The following is a 19,933-nucleotide window of genomic DNA, read 5'->3' on the forward strand; positions in this document are numbered from 1 at the left end:
CTCACACTATACCTGTGTCAACATCATTTTTGTAAAGTTGCCTGTTTGATAAAGTTGAATTAATTATTTAAAACACCACACTTTTCAAATCTGTTATTTAGTGATACTTGTTTTGTACATTTAGAGTTATGAATGTTAAACCTTCTATTATTCTGAATATTTTGGCATAGTCTATATTTTTTCCTCTACTTTTACTCAAACTGTGAATGTGATTCCTAATAAGACTTTATCTTAACTGTCCTACACACACACACTCACACACACACACACACACACACACACACACACAAAACACTCACAGGCACAGGCGTTTTGTGGGATGTTATTTATGGAAAAAAACTGTAATATTTAGATGTATAATGCCTCATAAACTTTTGACTGTGGGGGTGATGAGTAATGGAGCTTAGTTGAAAGATAGATAAGAAGGAAACATGGAGAGAGAGAGAATGATGAATGAGATGAATGTCATTTTCCCCTTAAGCTTATGTAACTTTCTGTGTGTGTATGTGTGCGTATGTGTGTGTTTCGTGTGTGAAAGTGAGAGTGAGAGAAATCTGGGTTTACATGAGTAAATGCATCCTTTAAGCGGTTCTTGTCAAATGAGGCCTATCTCTGTATTTCAGACCTCCTTCCTCTCTCTCTCTCTCTCTCTCTCTCTCTCTCTCTCTCTCTGTCTCTCTCTGTCTCTTTATGAGAAATGGGAGGTGTAACGAGGCAAAGTGGAGTGAGCTTATGGCTTTGACTCGAGGAGGGCTGCTCTAATGTGCGCATCCCAGTTTGCCTTCCTGTGAAGCTCATTAATACACCCCACATTCTATGACCCAGTTACTTTATAGGCGCTAACTGGTATCACGGCAGAATGAAAGTGACTGATGAACGTTCGGTTCATAATTATCATTATTACTGACTTTAGCCTAAAGGTGCGATTTTTAATTACGGTGCTTTAGATAAGAGATTTTGGTCAGTGAGATCTTTAATGATTCAATAAAGACCTCCTTTTAGCATGCTTTCTTACCTTTCGGTCCACTTGCTTCACCTGAAAATGAAATTGATACTTTTGCCTGGTTATCTCATTGTACCAGTAGGGTTACAATCGATTCTTTATGCTATTCAAATATTCTGCCCCAAATATTCAAATATTTTTAAAAATAAGAAAAGAAATCCATCAGGCCTGCTGAAAAAAAAAAAACTATAGAAACCCTCATAGAATTTGCTGGTGATTTTTATTGGTGGCATGTTACGTCTAGTGGATACCATAATAGTATCCCTATAATGATAATGGTAATGGTTTTAATGGTTAGCTAATGGGTTGTAATGGTATTTGTAGTGGAAACCATTAGAATTTCTGTGATCATTTCTATTGTTTTGTTGTTTTTTTAATCATATGAAAGGCCTATATTTGGGTCACTGTCCATCCATCCACTTTCTGTACTGCTTATCCTACATACAGTAGGGTCACAGAGAGTCTGGAGCCTATGTCAGGGAACTCAGGGTGCAAGGTGGGGGACACCCTGGACGGGGTGTTCATTCGCACACTCATTCACACACTACAGGCAATTTGGAAATGCCAATCAGCCTACAATTCATGTATTTTGGACTGTGGGAGGAAACAAGAGTACCTGGAGGAAACCCCTGAAGCACAGGGAGAATATCAAACTCCACGCATACAGGATGGAGGCAGGAATCGAACCCCCAACTCTGGATCTGTGAGGCAAACGAGCTAACCACTTAGCCACCGTGCACTTCTGGGTCATCGTCCAATTATACCTAAATAATTATAAAATATTAAATATTTCCTGCAGTAAATTTGCTGAACAACCTGCTGATTCAAAGCACAACCTAGCATGCTTTCATTAACTTGCTTTTAATGTCAGCCAATGCTAGTTATCAAACTTGCACCTAGCACAAAGAGTTTAAAACACAGTTTAAAAATCCTGACCGAAAATTTACTTAATTTATGGGGACAGCTGTAACCATCTCTGAAGTTTGCCACCTACAAAATGGTTATTATGGTTATATATATATGGTTATATAAATGTTTTTGCTAATGACTACATTAACGCTTGTCAGTTCAACTCGTCAGTTTGACGCAAATGGAGCAAAGGAGCTCACCGGGGCATGTTTTCACTTCCTGTGTTCACTCATGCAAGTGGTGTTGTTGTCCCAGGGTAATTCATGTTTGCAAAGACTACACTAAATGTTACCATGTCCCCAAACTTCTGATGTTTTAGCAACCACTATGATTTTATTTCATGTTTTAGATTAAATGTAGCTACTTAGCTAGAGAGTTAAGAAGTTACAACATACTGTTTTGGCAGTGAGGTAAGTCTATGAAAGGTAGAGGTTTAATAGCAAAAGTGTTCATTCAAATTATTTGACTATTTTCTAATTAAATTAATATTTGTTTATTCTAACATTTTTGCAGTCCTACACTGCACACCCACTGTATTTCGTCTACAGACTGCTAATTTCAATGTATGCCAATGAAAATTATTGTATAAATAAAACACAAACTACAATATGCATATCTAGGTCAACACAGCTCTGGTAATATTAATATTACTGCAATATAGTTTATCTTTGTTCTAATATTTTAGAAGATCTTTTATTCTTCTTCTAGAACTGTTAACTATGTAATCCTGAAAGGAAGTGCTGCTACAGGATCCTCAGCGCCCCTACTTCCTGTGTCTCTGATTGATCTCATATTAAATTACTCATTGTGTTGTCCTGTTTTAATTTCTCAAGGTTTTATTGCAGTACAGTGGAGGTGAGGTTATACAAAGTTCCCTAGTTCACAGTGCACTTGTGGTCCAGTGTGCAGACCCAACAATGATTTCAGATTAAACTCAGTTTGTTCATGTTTCCAGTACCACACCTGTACTCAACTCACACACATTTTGAAAGATTGAGAAAGCGCTGTGGGAGTATCAGCTTTAGTTTGGCCTGATCAAATCACACACACTCACTGCACAGCTGGAATGACCTCAGCCTTGGCTCTTCAGACACACACACACACACACACACGCACACACACACACAAACTGGATCCAACTGCTTGTCACAATGTTCAACAGCCAGTGGTTTTGTGGCCACGTTGTGAAAGCACAGCTTTTTTTTTGTTTGTTTTTTTTTTCTGCAGATTTTACACAGTTCCTGCTGAAATCTAACATGGAAACCACAAATCTTCGGGATTAAACTAGGCAAAAGTGAAGAAAAACGTGATACAATTAATAAGTACATGTATATAAATATACATAAAACCATCAGCTAAGCATTAAAGCCATTACCATTATTGGGCCTTAATGGTATCCACAAGACATAACATGCCACCAATGAAAGGCAACAAATTACCAGTAGAGACCCACAGGGACCATTACAGGTTCCATTAAAACTGATACAATTCCTATTATAACCATTAAAACCATTACAAATTATATGAGGGTTTCTATTTTTCCCCAGCAGGGCTTTTAGACAAGGTGTGTTATGTCTAATGATTAAAAAAAAACAGCATATACCATCTGCACAGTCAGGTTACAAAAACATCCTAGCTTTTGAATATCCTAGCTAGCAGATTTAGCCCTTTTACAGCTGTTACACACTGCTGTGTCTGTCTGTCTTGATGGGTGGAATAAATCTGGCTCATCATTTTACAGTGCTAGCTAATGTTTTACAGCTACCACTGGCTAGGAGTGTGTTTAGAGTGTTACACGCATATTTATAGTTTGTCCCATCCAGGTCTGCTAACTAGCTGGCTGTTTCCAGGTGATAAAATCATGGTCAGGTTACTAAAAAAGATAAAAAATAAATAAACATTCTTAACGGCACAGTTTAACTTTAGCATGTTGCGGTGGTTGCTGTTAGCTTGATAGCTTTGCTCACTCACACTCATATTATTTGTACTCATGCTTTGTGACCTAGCTAATTTAAGCTTCTGCTTTTAGTACGAGTTACTGTTAGCTTGAATGCATGATGAACAGATAATTCTGGCTAATAATTTCACAATGTGTAGCTTGATAGCGCTGTGATGGAATAGTGTCTAATCCAGGTTGTATTTCCGTTTTACACCCAGTGTTAATGCAGTTAGCAGTTAGCACTCACTTAAAAGTGAAGGAGTAAGAGACTCATAGCGGTAGAGTTAGCAGGCTAGTGTTTAGAGTGACTCAGAAGACTCATATCTTGCTGTACATTTTAAGTGACAGGTTGAAAATGATGATAATATACATACCATGTCAGAACAACTCAAATCTGGTAGATAAACGATGATGTTCATAGGACAAATGCAGCATGATCTAATATTTATGCTGTGTGCGTGTGTGTGTGTGTGTGTGTTCAGGGAGAGCTAAAAGACGAAGAGAGATACCGACACGCAGATGGTTCCGTTTCTGTGAAAATGATAATGACAGCTGATGTGGAAGAGAGAAAAGTACCACAGAGAGAAAGACCGAGATAAAGAGGCATTTCTTTCCCATCTAGCATCCTGCGTTATTTTCATGAGGCACTTTCCTTACGAATGAGTGAGAACAGTGTTTTCAGCTACATTAAGAAACGAGCAGAGAATGTAGCACTTGCTCGGTGAAGTGTCCCTCAGCAGATGCTGAAGTTTAACTCCAAATGGCAATTAGTTCAGCCCCGTTAGCCACGGTTAGCTCATATAAATTAACTGAATTAGCCGAATTGTGTATGTCGGACTGCGGGTTGATCAGGCGCTGGGAGAACAGGCGAAACGGTGAGCTGTTCACACCATCAGTCTCCTTGCTGACAGCCCAACTGTGTGTGTACGTTATTGAGGCACTAATGTAGGAAAAGACACAATCCCTTATAATGCTAGCAGGTTGTCAGTTTGGCTTTCCTCACCTCTGGCTGTGTGTGTATGCACCAGTGTGTGTGTGTAGCATCAGTGTGTGCATATGTGCCATCTCTGTTAGGCAATTTACTATCAAATGAGTTGCTACTGTCGCCGTAGTGTACACTATGTTGCTTTTCTAGGGCATGTTTAGGCCTGGTTATTCTCTATACATGTGTATTTTTGTATATTTGCAGTGTGTGTGTGTCTGTGTGTGTGTATTGTGTGTGTGGGGGGGGGGCTGTGTCTTTTAGACTGTACTGTGATACTGTTATACATTAATATGCCTGTTGTAGTCATTCTGTCATTTCTCACCTTTGAGCGTGAGTCCTGGTAAATGCACTAGCATGTGTGTGTTTGTGTGTGTGTGTGTGTGTGTGTGTGTGTGTGTGTGTGTGTGTGAGATCCCTTAATTATTCCTCAGCCCTTGTTGTTGGTGTCTGTATTAGGCTGACAGTGGCCAGTGGTCTTGCTGCGTCTCTTTGAAATGCAAAAGCAAGTCCTGGCTGTGCGTGGACTCCGTGTGCCTGTGCGCCAGACACGGCATATGCCGCCGTTTTTCATCTCTCTCGTTTCATCAGGAAAGAAAAAAAAGGAGAAGAGCTCATTATTAATAAGCGAATAGAATAGATGGCGTGTGGCCATTTTTTTCTCTGGGTGCTGTCAGAACTGCAGCGGTGCACACTCTGAGCTTTCGACTAGGGGCCAATTTATTAACATGCAGCAGCAAGTACACATACACACACACACACACACACACACATATATGGTTAGTGGTGTTGTGTGTGTTGGACTGAGAGGGAGAACTCGTAGTCAGAGCTCGTGTTCAGTTGCAGTGACGCACGGAGTTGGCCTGTGCTAACTGGTGCCAATTGATTTGTTCTTTGAGAACATGCGTTCACTCTCTCTCTCTTTTTCTTTCTCTCTTTTTTTCTGTGTGTGTTTTCTTTAAAGTAAGCTGTGTCTGTGTCCTTCTGGGACTAATTGGATTGGGCTTAAGGAACAATGGCAGATTTTTCTTCTACTTCCTTTCTGCTTGATTTGCTCTTACATGGAATACAGCGTACACTCACGCACACACACACTCACACACACATACACACACACACACACACACACACACACACAGAGGCCCATCTAAACTGTTATACAGATTTGTAGAGTACTAATTATGGGTGTGGTGATATATCAGCATTGTGGTGTACCGTGATTATGTTATATTGTAGTGAGTATAACTAGTTATACTCTTGTGTTATGCTCTAGAGTGGGGGAGGCATACTTCTCTCCATACCCCCTTTCTGTCCATCTCATTCTGTTTATTAGGGCCCAAGCACTGAAAGTACTGTTTCTGCTTCTTTTCTCAAATGAATTGCATTTTAGAGGGCCTAAATATACCCGAAAACTCACGAAACTTTGCAGACACCTCAGAACTAGTGAAAATTTACATCTGCCACCTACACAATTTCAACAATGTGTGCCTTGCGCTACGTTTCACCTACATGTTCGAAATTTGGGACACATTTTTCTTTTAAATCTTTGCTCAGATTTTGCCATTTCCAGGCCTAGTACTTTAACGAACTCCTCCTAGAGATTTCATCGGATCTACATCATATTTGGTCAGTCTCAGCTAAAGGCCTTGATGATGCAAAATTGCGAAGCTTTTGAGTTTTCGCTGCATGGGCATGGCGGTCTTACAAACTTTGATGTTTCGCCATGAAACAGGAAGTTGTTATAACTCATACATACATTGTTCAATCTGTAACAAACTCCACATATTTGAAACAAATCCGGGCCTGAGGACTTTTACATGCCAATATTCAGTTATAGCCATAGCGCCACCTGCTGGCAACAGGAAGTGACATGCTTTACACCAATGTATTCCTAGCAACATATAAAAAATATGCCAGCAAATTCTAAACATGCTAGCAACATGCTAGAAAGATGTAAAAACATGCTAGCAACACTTAGCGAAGTGCTAAAGTGTGCTATTACTACTATTAAACAAGAAGTTGTTACAACTCAATCATAGAATGCCTAATCTTCCCAAAGCTTTACATGTTTGATAAGAGTCCTGGCCTGAAGACATCTACATGCCAATATTTATTTATAGTCATAGCGTTACCTGCTGGCAACAGGAAATTACATGTTTTACATTGTGATACACTCCTAACAACATATTAATGCTAAAAAGTGTTTTTTAAAAAATGGTATGGCATTCCCCTGGAAGAACAGAGCATTGAACTCATCAAGCCAGGCAACTTTCGAAGTGACAGTCATTAGTTCCGCCCAACAGGAAGTCGGCCATTTTGGATTTAATGTGTTTTTTTTTTTTTTAAATTGCAGGCTCTGCATTTTTAATACTCCTCCTAGGGGATTCATGTGATTGTCACCAAACATGGAGAAAATTATGCCAAGCCATGGAAGATGCTAAATTACGAAGGGATTTTTGAATGGTTTCACCATGGCGAGGCAATATATTTATGGCAAATAAAGGAAACAGGAAGTGTCTCATATCTTCTGCATGCAATGAGTGATTTAGATGAAACTTGAGCTTTATGTTTGGTACTGGGGGCTGAGAACATGGATGTGACTATTGTGAATCACGGTCATAGCGCCACCAACTGGCAGCAGAAAGTGTGTCACTTAAAACAGGCTTTCAAATAGTCTTCTTATATTTACCCAAATTGCTTCAAACAATATTGTTGAGACACGGCTGCTGTAAAATTGCAAAAGGAGTATTGATATCTTACATAGTGTTGCCGTGGTAATGCATCGTACATGGTAACGCAACTTTAATACTCTATTCTTTGTATATTTAGATGTTTTACTCCACAGCACTTCACTATCATTGTTTTCATACACCAACCAGGAGGCGATGGCACCGTAGTGCTTGGGCCCATCATCGCTGTTTGCAGCTAAATTTTATATTCGTTTCTCTCTTTTTCTGCCTCCCCATCTCCTTTTCTATGTTTACATCTCTCTTCTTACTGTACCATCTCTCTATCTCGGTTGTAGTCAGCAGCTCACCACACTCCATATGTCTGTTCTCTCTCCCTCTGTGAGGTGAGGGTTATATGTGAGGGAGTAATGTGCGTGTGAGCAGATCTGTGAATGCACTTGAATCCATGCATGCTTGTACATATGTGTGTGTGTGTGTGTGTGTGTGTGTCTGTGAGTGTGTGGGTGAGTGAGCGAGTGTGTGTGTGTGTGTGTGTGTGTGTGTGTGTGTGAGTGAGTGAGTGAGTGAGTGTGTGTGTGATGAAGTAAGCGTTGCAGTATGCACTTGCAGCCAGGGCCATGCATGATATCACCTCACGCACACATACACGCATGCAAATAAGAACATCTATATTTACTAGTGCCCATGGGAATTACAAATACAAGAACTTTCACTAATCTTGCTTTCTTTCTCTCTTTCCACCACAGACAGGATGCCAGTGATCTCTCTGGGAGCATACAAAGGTAGGAGGACTCTCTCTCTCTCTATCTCTCTCTCTCTCATTCTGTTTGTCTATGCATCTCTCTTTCTCTTAACAAGCTATCCATTTTCCTTGTAAATTCATAATAGAAACAATAGAGGTTTATACATGTGATGTCACGGTAGCTCGGAGCATGGGAGCTCGCTGCGGTCACACCCACTGACTGGCAAAAAGAGTGAGTGGCAGCATTAGTGTACAGCGTGAATTCTGCGAAAACACAGAAAAAACGCATCTAAAATGGGAAAAAGCTGTTGTGCGATCGACTATGCTAACAGATTCAACAAGAATTCGGAGCTATCTTTTTACAGAGTGCCAAAAAACCATTCACTCCGTTTTTAATAAGTGGAGAAGTAAGTTCTTTTGGCACGTGGTATTCTTGATGTACAATGATGAATAATTTGCTACATATTTCTTTTTAAACACTGCCTATTTCCACTGATGAATAACAGGGGCTCATTCATTCTCTGACTGTGTTTTACCTTCACAAACATATAACGTTAGTAAGTGGAAGCAGTTTTAACTACAAACAAACTAGGACTAGCTCGCTTACGGGTTACCAGATAAAATTATAGAATAAAATATAAATATTTGTACATACCTGTCCACATACAACCAGAATGTTTATTGGTGTTCTTGTCACTTTAATTTCTCCAACAAATCCCACCTTGAAGTCAGACCAAGCGTCTAGGCTTTTGTATGCCTTCAGGCTTTGCTTAGTGTATTTCCCTGGCCCTGAAATCAGGTACGTATAAATGTCGGGAAAACCGATTTCTGGCCACATGCCAATGTCCATGGACCACAGGTTCTTGGGCAAGTTATTAGGGTCACTGTCGAGTCCAACTGCCTTTAATTTAAGCTGATAATCGTTAGCTATACTAGTGCTTTTGCAGCTTCCCCTATTAAAACCAGCCATTTTGCTGGATGTTTTGCCACTCAGTCCGGCCGAGGGGGGCGTGTTCTGGCGAGAAAGTGATGCTCTATAAGGAGCGATAATGTTCTTTTGGCTAACACGCTCTCACACGTAGGTGTTTGAATTCAGACACCACACACACACACACTCACACAGACACATGGCTGGCATGAAGACATGGCTGATTCATAGTTGTGTTCACACTGTGCATTAGATTACTTCAGATCTGACACACTATGTTAGACTTGTTTGTTTGGCCCTTGTTGCTCAAAAGCGTTTAATATGGTGGATTAGCAGTGGAGAGATGATGATGGAGAGATGGAGGGTGGAAAAGTGGCAAATGTGGCAGAAAGATAAGACCTATAGGCTCACTATACACATTGAGAACACAGAGGGAGATGGAGAGAGAGCAACGGGAAGAGAGGCATAGGAGAGAAGAGACGAGAGAGTAGGGGTTAGAAAGCTAGGAGAGGAGTCAGAGAAAGAAGGACAGAGAGAAAGATGGAGAGATGGTGATAGAGACACAAGGCAGTGGTGAAGAAAGACAGGACTGATGAAAAATAAAGGCTGAGAGAAATGTAGAGATAGCGAGACAGAACAGAGGCAGAGTGTTGGAGGGGGAAGTGAGTGTGGGTGGGGCTTCTTTAATAAACGATGTTTCCTGAAATAGAACCATCTCTGCCTCATTCGGGATTCTGTTAACACCAAAGAGCCATACCTCATCACGAGAGCGCCGTCGCCACGGCAGCCTGCTGCAGGTTACCACCAACAACCACCTGATTGACAGGCAGCAATTGTGAGAAACATGTGGAAGCAAAAGAAAACTTTTATCACCCAGTGTGGGGCACATGCTTGTAATCTAGCTCTCTCTCTCTCTCGTTCTCTCTCCTTCTCTCTCTCTCCATCTCTCTCTGTCTGTGCGAGCATGTGTTTTCCATGAGGGAAGCAGCAGCAGGAGAAAACAAGTGCATATGCAGATTAGGTGCTAAAGGAAGCAGGCTGCGATTACATCAAGCCTGTCTGGAAAAAAAAATGGGAAGGGGGTGGTAGAGAGAGAAAAAGCAGCAGAGAGTGAAAAAGAGATAAAGAGATAGAGCAATGAGAAAAGGAAAGAGAGACTGTGAAAGAGACAAAGAGAAAGAGAATGCACTGAAGAGTCTACAAGAGAGAGAGTGAGAGAGAAAAATAGAGAGCAAATGACAGAGTAATAGGAGAGATAGTGAGAACCAGCTAGAGAGAGCTGTTATGAGAGAGTGAGAAAAAGAGACGGCAAGAGAGGGAAAGAGAAGTGAGAGAGAAAAGAGAGAGACAAAACGGGAGAGAAGGAGGAGGAGACGGGATAAGTGTGCTGCTGTATATTTGCAAAAATCATTAGTGAATATTTCACCCTTCATTCCACACACACACACACACACACACTAACACACACAAACACACACACACACAAACACACACACACACACACACACACACACACACACACAAAGATATGAGGGGTTGATCCGATTATTGTTCTGTTTGAGTGAGAGAGAGAGAGAGAGTGTGTGTGTGTGTGCATGCGCGCAATTATAACTACCAGCTTCAGCACCATTTGCATAGTTAATTACTTCCTTTCTGATTTAAAGAAACAAAGGGAGAATAAAATAAGAAAGGATAAAAGTGTGTGCGTGTGTGTGTGTGTGCGTAATCTTCCTTCTGTCGAACGGCTGACTCGGACCTATTATTTCTCCCTGTCTCTCTCACTTGCTCGGCACTGTAACCCCAGGGTTGGGTGAGGAGTGGTGGGGCGAGTCGCCTGTCAGCTAATTGCATCTTTCTGTGGTGATTATGTTCTCAAAGAGAGAACAGGCCGTAATTACAGAGCCCAAATGCTGGTCCGGCCGAGCCGTTACAGAACCATCATGGCCGCCGCGTGGGAACTGCTCTCATTATCACCACAGACACAGAACCGCCCCCTTCACCCCGGCAACCGTGCTAATTACCATCCGGAGCAGAGCTGCCAATCACAGCTATTTATACCTCCGAGAGAGAGAAGGAGAGAGAGAATAAAAACTACATTTATTAAATGTATAAGATTTAATTCTTTCAACTGTAGGGGTCTGATGTGTCAAACCCTTTCTTTCTGTCTTTCCTTTCAGCACTTCTCAGACAAGCCAATAAGTAGTATTTATAAGCCAAGAATGAAAGCACAAAATGTGGATATTTTTATTAAATATATCAGCTTTTGGTAATATTTTTTTAAGAAAACTTAATGATCCAACAAAGTCTTCCTCTACTCTATGTCTTTCTCTTCTGTCTTTCTTTATGTTACCATTTTTCTTGAACTAAATGTAATAAAAAGCCTGGCATGTCAATTAGCAGTAATAGAGACTTTAGGCAGTGACGGCTATAGGAAATAAATCTGTATTAAATACCATAGTGCAGAAATCAAAATCACTAAACTTAAATGAGTAATAAGCTCATGGAATGTTTAACGTGTTACACTATGACTATGAGAAATGTTTAAAATGCAAGAGAAGAGTTGCTTAAGATTAAATTCCTTTCTAAAGATTCTTTTCTCTTTTTTTACTCTTTGGAACATCACAAGCTGATGATATATTTTGTCGCATTGTGTGCATGCAGGCTAAAACCGGAACATTTCTATTACAGTAATGTGATTTCATTAGAATCTGAGTCTTTTCTTTCTCACTCACTCTTCTTTTTTTCCCATTTCTCCCACTTTCCTCTGTGTCACCATTTTCAAAAAGGTGCTCATGCAGAGTATTCAAAGTTTCAGAAAGACCACAGTATCATGCCCTCAAGCCAGGGATAACAGACCCACTGCGCAATGACATTAGACACAAATCAATTGGTGTCTTATCTTCATCTCAGTGGATTGTACACGGCCATTAGCTGGTCTTTCATGGCAAAAAATATGGGTTAGGCAGTGTGAGACCCAGTCTAAAATGGGTTAGGGAGCCCTATGGACGAGCTGCACCATGAAGCCCAATCTAAAGAGGGTTTAGAAAACACTTGATAGGCTGCACCATAAGGCCCAGTCTAAAATTGGTTAGGGAGCCCTATGGATGAGCTGCGATCTGAGGCCCAGTCTAAAGTAGGTTAGGGAGCCCTGAGAATTGTCTGCATCTTGTAGCCCAATCTAAAGTGGGTTAGGGGTCCTTGTGGATGAGCTGCACCATGAGCTCAATCTAAAGTGGGTTAGGCAGCCATGTGGACAAGCTGCACCACATGGTCCATTCTAAAGTGTATTAGGGAGCTGTGTGGATGAAATTCACCATGCAACACAATCCAAAGAATGTTACAGAGCTCTGTTGACAACCTGTGTTGTGTGGCCCAGTCTAAAGTAGTTTAGGGAGCTCTGTGGATGAGCTGTGCTTTGAGGCCCAGTTTAAAGTTAGTTAGAGACACTTGTGGACAAGCTGCACCTTGAGGCTGAGTCTAAAGTAGGTTATGATGTCATATGGATGAGGTGCGCCATGAGACCCTGTCTAAAGTGGGTTTAGAAAGCTCTGTGGACAAACTGCGGCCCAGTCTAGAGTGGGTTAGGGAGACTTGTAGACGAGCTGCACCCTGAGGCCCAGTCTAAAGTTGTTTTACAAAAGCTTTGTGGATGAGCTGTGCCATGAGGCCCAGTCTAAAGTGGATTAGGGAGTCCCGTGGATGAGCTGCACCATGAGGCCCAGTCTAGAGTGGGATAGGGAGCTTTGTGGATGAGCTGTACCCTGAGGCCCAGTCTAAAGTTGTTTTCTAAAGCTCTGTGGTTGATCTTCACCATGAGGCCCAGTCTAGAGTGGGTTAGGGATCCTTGTGAACGAGCTGTGCCCTGAGGCCCAATCTAAAGTTGGTTTCTAAAGCTTCGTGTATGAGCTGCACCATGAGGCCCAGTCTAAAGTAGGATACAGATCTCTGTGAATGAGCTGCTCCTCGAAGCTCAGTCAATAGAGTCATTGTTAATAAAACACAGATAATATGTTCAACAGTCTTAGAAAAGTGGAGCATCACGTATTAAAGTGATATTGATTTCTGTGTATGCATCTAACCTCTGAATGGTTCCATGTGATTCCACATCAGAGTACAGGGTTTAGCACAGCTGGGTTATTGTCTCAGTGTGTTGGTCCCGCCCACCTTCTGAATATTCATGAACTCAGTGGTCTCACTAGATGGCAGTGCAGCTTAATGTGGCCATGCTAATGAGCTCATGGGGTATTAATCTTCCCAAGCTATGTTGTGTAGGATTCTAACCACTGTTTGTGTGTGTGTGTGTGTGTGTGTGTGTGTGTTAGTGCTTGATGCCCTATGAGTGAAACAATAACTAACTGTATGGCGTGTGTTGTTTTGTGTGTGTGTGTGTGTGTGTGTGTGTGTGTATGTGTGTGTGGCTGGAGTGACATATTTGTATGAGCGACATGAAGCGTGAGCACACACACACACACACACACACAAGACAAGACACTCCATGCAGTGATTAGTTATTGCTTTGCTCAAAGGACATCAAGTACTAACCCACACACACACACACACACACACACACACACACACAGACAAATAAATAATTAGATAAATATATAAATAAATAAACAGTGAATATTACTTTCACAGCATGCCAGACTAAATTTAGAGTTTGATATTAAATTCTTACAGGTTTTTAATTGAAGATGCTGGCTGGAGTCTGATATGAGTAATAGTCCTGTTGCATCCTGTGTGTGTGTGTGTGTGTGTGTGTGTGTGTGTGTAATGAGTCAGCTAACAAAAAAGTGGATGTGAGAAAGAAACATTAGTTCTATGTTTGTGTGCAGCTGCTTAATAGCCACATTTGAAGGTTCCTGGTTCTTCAGGGTCATCTAACCTTAACTGCACTGTAAATGCGATGTCTTTTCGTTTTATGCAAGTTACAGTGAGTGTGAAGTCAGGTTATGACTGTGGCGTTATGAATATGACAAGACAAGCACTTACATTTGTGAACATACTTGTCAGTTAGAGTTAGAGTTTGGTCTCCAATGTTTATTAAAACTTTCATGGAATTCTCAGAGGATTATGGGATTGTCATAAAGACACAAAGAACGATGCCTCAAATTCAGCCAAAATCAAGGAGCTCATGGGGCCTGTCTAAATTAGGCAGCCTTTATTTCCCCAGAGTGTGCAATACTACCCGAAAAGCTGCCCCAACCAAGAAACAACAACTTTTGATTAGAACACAAAGGAAGAAAGAGAGAGAGATTGAGAGAGAGAGAGATGATGATATTGACCACTTGCCTTCAGCACAGATAAAGGACCTTATCTCTCATACCTCCTTCTCTTTGTCTTTCTGTCTACAATATTTTCTTACTTCGAGACTAGACTACTTTTTCAACACACACACAGACACTCACACACACCAACCTAGACAGGTCCATTGTGATTTATCTATCCTCAAACACACCTATTCGCCTTGACCACACTCTCTCATCTTCTCTCTGCACTTCACCAGAATAGTGGAATTATGGGTAACCGGTAATTGAGTGTAGGAGGACTTTGCTGCTATTTCGGAACAACCTGCTCTGACAGCGAAAGGTAGCCTGACGGTGCACGTACACACACACACACACACACACACACACACACAGTGGATGAGCCTTTCCAAACATGCATGTCAGTTTGACAGCCCACCTGCATCCAATGCAATCTTTTCATTCGAACTGATGAGACAGACAGAGTGGGAGATATACAATATATACACAGAAAGAGAGAGAGCGAAAGAAAGAGAGAGAGAAAGAGCGAGAGAGAGCAAGAGAGAGTGTCAGTGATATAATTTAGAAGTGAGACACTGGGGGGAAAAACACTGAGACTGTCTATCTGCTGGCAGAAAAATGACAAAATGACAAAAAATGACAAAAAATCAGAACATTTCAGCAGTAAACAGGAAGCAGGTGCCATGGTGGAGCTGTGTGTGTGTGTGTGTGTGTGTGTGTGTGTATGTGTGTGTATTAGCTATGTGAAGCCATTGAGGCCTGCAGGTAGGTTTTGATTTGGCCACAGTTTGGTGATTTTGCCATGACAGCTGTGTTTTTGTTTACAAGCCCACTATTTACTGAAACGCATCATTTCGCGTCACATTGGTTAGTTTTAAAGTGATACCATCAGGCTTATACAAATATTATACCATATTTGGCAAACCTGTATGCTGTATTTCAGAACACCAGCTAAAGGTCCTCACTAAAAATAATATAAATAATCAGTCAGTTGTAATGATATTAAAATTCTGGGTCTTCAGGCTGATCATTTGAACGTGAAAGGCATCTGGAACATAATGAATGAATTTATACCACAGGGAGGTTGAATTCTCAAATCTGATTTGTCAGAATGATTCGTTTACATAAATGCACTTGTGCGATTGCGTTATTGTTTCTATAATAACAGCTCATTCATATGGATTTTGCAGGTTGTTAAGGAAGTTTAATTCTGTGCTTTTTGTGCATCCATAAAAAAATAACACATAAATACTTATATACAATATAAACTAAAATAAATGAATAAAATAAATAAATAAATTTTATATATATATATATATATATATATATATATATATATATATATATATAATTTATTTATGTATTTTATTCATTTATTTTAGTTTATATTGTATTTTATATATATATATATATATATATATATATATATATATATATATATATATAAGTATTAATGTGTTATTTTTTATGGATGCATAAAAGCACCTAATTAAAAATCAGTCCTAAATGAATAATATATATTCTGGTGTGTGTGTGTGTGTGTGTTGGGTTCTTTTCTGTTTTGGACAAACAGTTGTGTAAAGTTTTTGTCTGAAGTTTATATTTGTAACACTAAGTTTGTGGATTTTATTTTAAATAAACCAAAAAAAAAAGTGTACTGAAAATTTGCCCCGCCCCATCCTATTAATCGATTAATCGAAAAAATAATCAGCCAACTAATCGATTATGAACATAATCGTTAGTTGCAGCCCTAAAATTGTATAAATATATTCTAACTGCCAAATGTCTGTGGTATAAGAAGAATAACACACTTTGGAATTCAGGGTGTATTATTTTTGTTTTGTGTCGGCTCATATCACACCACCCCAGCTTGTATTATTTTCATATATTAATGGACATTAACACCTAATGATTTGAAAAAATGGAAGACTTTGATTTTCTAAAAAAAAAAAATTAAAGAATAATAAAAATGGTAAAACTATGAATTATTAAGCTTTTGACTTGCTATTTTCTTAATGTTGCATATTGCTCACACTTATCACACTTAACAGCTACATAAATAACAGTAGCTAAACCACTGAAACTCTATGTGCCTCTAAAATCACATCACAACAGCATAGTTGAATATGAGTGAAGACAGTGAGCACCTTTACTTCACTCTGTACTGTGTGCCACACTGACGTTGTGGGGATGCTTCGTACTGTGTGCCACACTGACATTGTGGGGATGGTTTGTAACTGGTACATATACTATATAGATGTTTTTTGATTTTCTCACCATTCTGTGTAAACTCTCATGAGATGAGCTGTTTCTGAAATACTTAACGACAACTATGCCAAAGTCACAGAGATCACATTTTTCACATACACTCTGGAGGTTAAGATTAAGGTTAGGTGTAGGTAGATGTTTACCTAGAGTAATACAAAGGCACTGGATATACCTGACAAACACAAGTAATACAAGACCCTATGTCTGTGTATGTGCTCACTAGAATGCGTTAAGTAAGAATTTCCTCGAGAGGCTCCAGATGGCTGTAAGACAGGTGCGCCAATTAAAACCTCTCGCTTCTTATCAACACTTGAAAAGCATGTACTATTTGTAACTGGTACATGAACACACATGCACTCTCTCGCGCTCTCTCTCTCTCTCTGTCTCTCTCACACACACACACAAACACACAATACAGATAAGCCACCTACTGAAAAACTGATAGCTACATACATTTTGTACACTAAATTTGTATATAAGTAGCACATATTGAAAGATAAATTAAGATGTTTAAGTCCCCATGAAATCAAAATTGAAGGTTTGTAGCTTTTAGTATGAATCTGTCAGCCTTAAGGTTATCTATAAGCTATTGTGCTCCAAAACAATAACAAAATTCGCATTTAGAAGATGTATGCATTCAAAATGTACAGTCTCTCTCTAAAACCAATACGGATCAACAATTCTGATGACATCATTCTGCACTTCAGCGCCTCATCAGATTTTCTGTCCAATCAAATGCTTTGAAGAATCTAAAGTGTCCCGCTCCCAACATTATAAAAATACCACCTTCCCGAAGTTGCCCTTGTTGAGTGAGAGAAATCATATCAGCAAGCACGGGTCATTTTCCCCATCGGTAGACGATTGAGCGAGGGTCAAGGAGGTGGAGAAAAATCCTCCGCAAGTGAATCCAATGCATTGTTATTGCTCGAGCTCGTGTCTATAGTACTAACTGTCAAGTACGGCATAGCCTGGGCTGTGAGGCACATCGAATAACGCTACGCGTTTCAAGGCACTTCACTGGGACTTTAATCAGTCACTCCAGGATTTTGCAATTGTAGGAATTAACACGAAATCAGGCAAACTCCACAGTATTTGTAGGAGCTTGCAATTTTTCAAAATTACCGGAGCTTTTCCGCAGATTCGGGCCAAGATGCATCTTGTGACGTCATCACAACACACATTCAGTCAAAGCCCTCTTTGATTCACATGCATCGAACATGAGTACAGCTAAAATGTCTCATTTATCAACAAACATCACTGCAAAAGACCACGCAAAACACTTCCGTGCAATTGCCATTACGCCGATTCAAGTTGCATCATAAATTTTGAAAAAAGCCGCAGCAAAATCAAGCAACAGTCACAAAAACAAGTCTGAAATCCTGTACGAACTGGTTAAAGTAAAGAAATGGTTCATCATTATCACAGTAAAATAAAAAGAAGTTGCAAATGGCTGACAATAGGGGTTAAAATTTACACTGACATTTATATCCCATTGCTGTCGTGATACTTATACTAATAGGACTGACTTCTTTTTATTAGCTAGGTGACGGAGTTATTGTTAGCAGGTTAAATAATGGGCAGACGGTCTGGTCAGCTGGTCCTCACTGAGGAATCAACGCATTTTTTGTTTTTTTCATGTTTTTCAGATTTATTTGTTTAATTCCAAGTTTTTGTAACAGCCTCATAAAATCACATTCACCAGATCAGCCTTATGAGCTTATCAGAATTTTTGTGAACGATACCTGAGGCTACGAAAGCACTACGCTGCACACACAGAGGCTATCAGACAGGACACATTGGAGAATAACCATAAAACCAAGGTGATAATTTCTCGATTACTGACAATTGTCTAGCTAATTTAGCCACGAATATTACACACCAACCTGCATTCTCTCTCATCATCAGCTTATGGGCAAAGAAAAATGCCTTAAAGGAAAACATAATCCAAATAGGCTAATGTGAACAAGCCTCATCTCATTTGTGTAGCGCGAACCAGCTGCATGCAGTTCTCTCAGGTGGTCGGCATGTTAGCATCAGAGGTTTGCAGTGACATATCGAGTAATGCCGAAGTTAATGAGGTGGGACGTAGTTTCTCTAAAATGCTGCCTTAACGTTCAATGAGCACATTTAGTTTAGAGAATTTTCTTGAATTAGGAATCAGAGTACTTGGGGTACAAAGATGTGTTAAAAAAAAAAAAAAAAAAAATGTCCACTCTGGTCTTTTAAAAGTCTTTGTGCTCATTTGTTAAGTATCAGACTGAACTGAATATACTAATAGAATGTAATAATAGTCATTAAAAAAACACTTTTATTAATAAAAATAAGCTTAGCTTTGAGTGGAAAGATATCAATATGACTGGGGTAGGTACATAGGCCACACCTCCTTCCCTGAGCGTGAGAGGTACATAGGCCATGCCTCCTTACTTGAGACTGATATGTACAGTACATTGGCCATGCCTCCTTCCCTGGGATTGACAAGTACATAGGCCACGCACACACACACACACACACACACACACACACACACACACTCAACCCTGTCAAGAGCTTTTGCAAAAACATTAATTCATCTTTGCAAAGCATTTTCTCTATGAACAAGTTAGGCCAAATGGTTTTCTGTGTGTGTGTGTGTGTGTGTGTGTGTGTGTGTGTGTGTGTGTGTGTGTCTGTGTGTGTGGTTGACAGAGATAATTGAGGAGACAGGGCCACTGCTCCAGAATCAGGCTTCTAATGGAAGGTGACAAATTAATTTCTGTCTGGTAATGGCTGAAAATAGAACATTGCCGTCTGCTTGTCTTTAGGTGCTGATAGAATGTGTGTGTGTGGGTGTGTGTATGCGTGAGTGAGTGTGTGTGTGTGTGTGTGTGTGTGTGTGTGTGTGTGTGCATGTGTATGCGTGTATGTGTGTGTGTGTGTGTGTTAGTGGGGGCTCTATGCATATATGCAGTGTGTAAAGAGGTGATGTGCAGATGTGCAGTGTGAGATTGTGTAATGCCGGTCTGTGCATTTTTGCAAATTGCAAATTGGATGTTTTTTTGTGATTCTCTCTCTCTCTCTCTCTCTCTCTCTCTCTTTCTCTCTCTCTCGCTTTGTGTTGTGAGATAGCATTCACAGATCAGCTCCCTGCCACTTTACACTCATGCAGCTATTTAAATGTTACATTTATAAACCTGATCTAATGCTGGCAGACATTTCTCAGTGTTAA

The 19,933-nt window shown here is 40.1% G+C and overlaps 1 protein-coding gene across 1 annotated transcript in view; it reads left to right on the forward strand.

Moving 5' to 3' along the window:
• celf2 (cugbp, Elav-like family member 2) overlaps nt 1-19,933 on the forward strand; it is a 177,652-nt gene that overhangs the window by 34,271 nt on the left and 123,448 nt on the right. Inside the window, exon 2 of the mRNA XM_053650243.1 lies at nt 8,270-8,305. Within this exon, the coding sequence (XP_053506218.1) occupies nt 8,270-8,305 (36 nt within the window). The remainder of the gene's footprint in view (nt 1-8,269; nt 8,306-19,933) is intronic.

The sequence above is a fragment of the Ictalurus furcatus genome, chromosome 19 (genome assembly GCF_023375685.1).
Source record: "Ictalurus furcatus strain D&B chromosome 19, Billie_1.0, whole genome shotgun sequence".
Classification (NCBI taxonomy): Eukaryota; Metazoa; Chordata; class Actinopteri; order Siluriformes; family Ictaluridae; genus Ictalurus; species Ictalurus furcatus.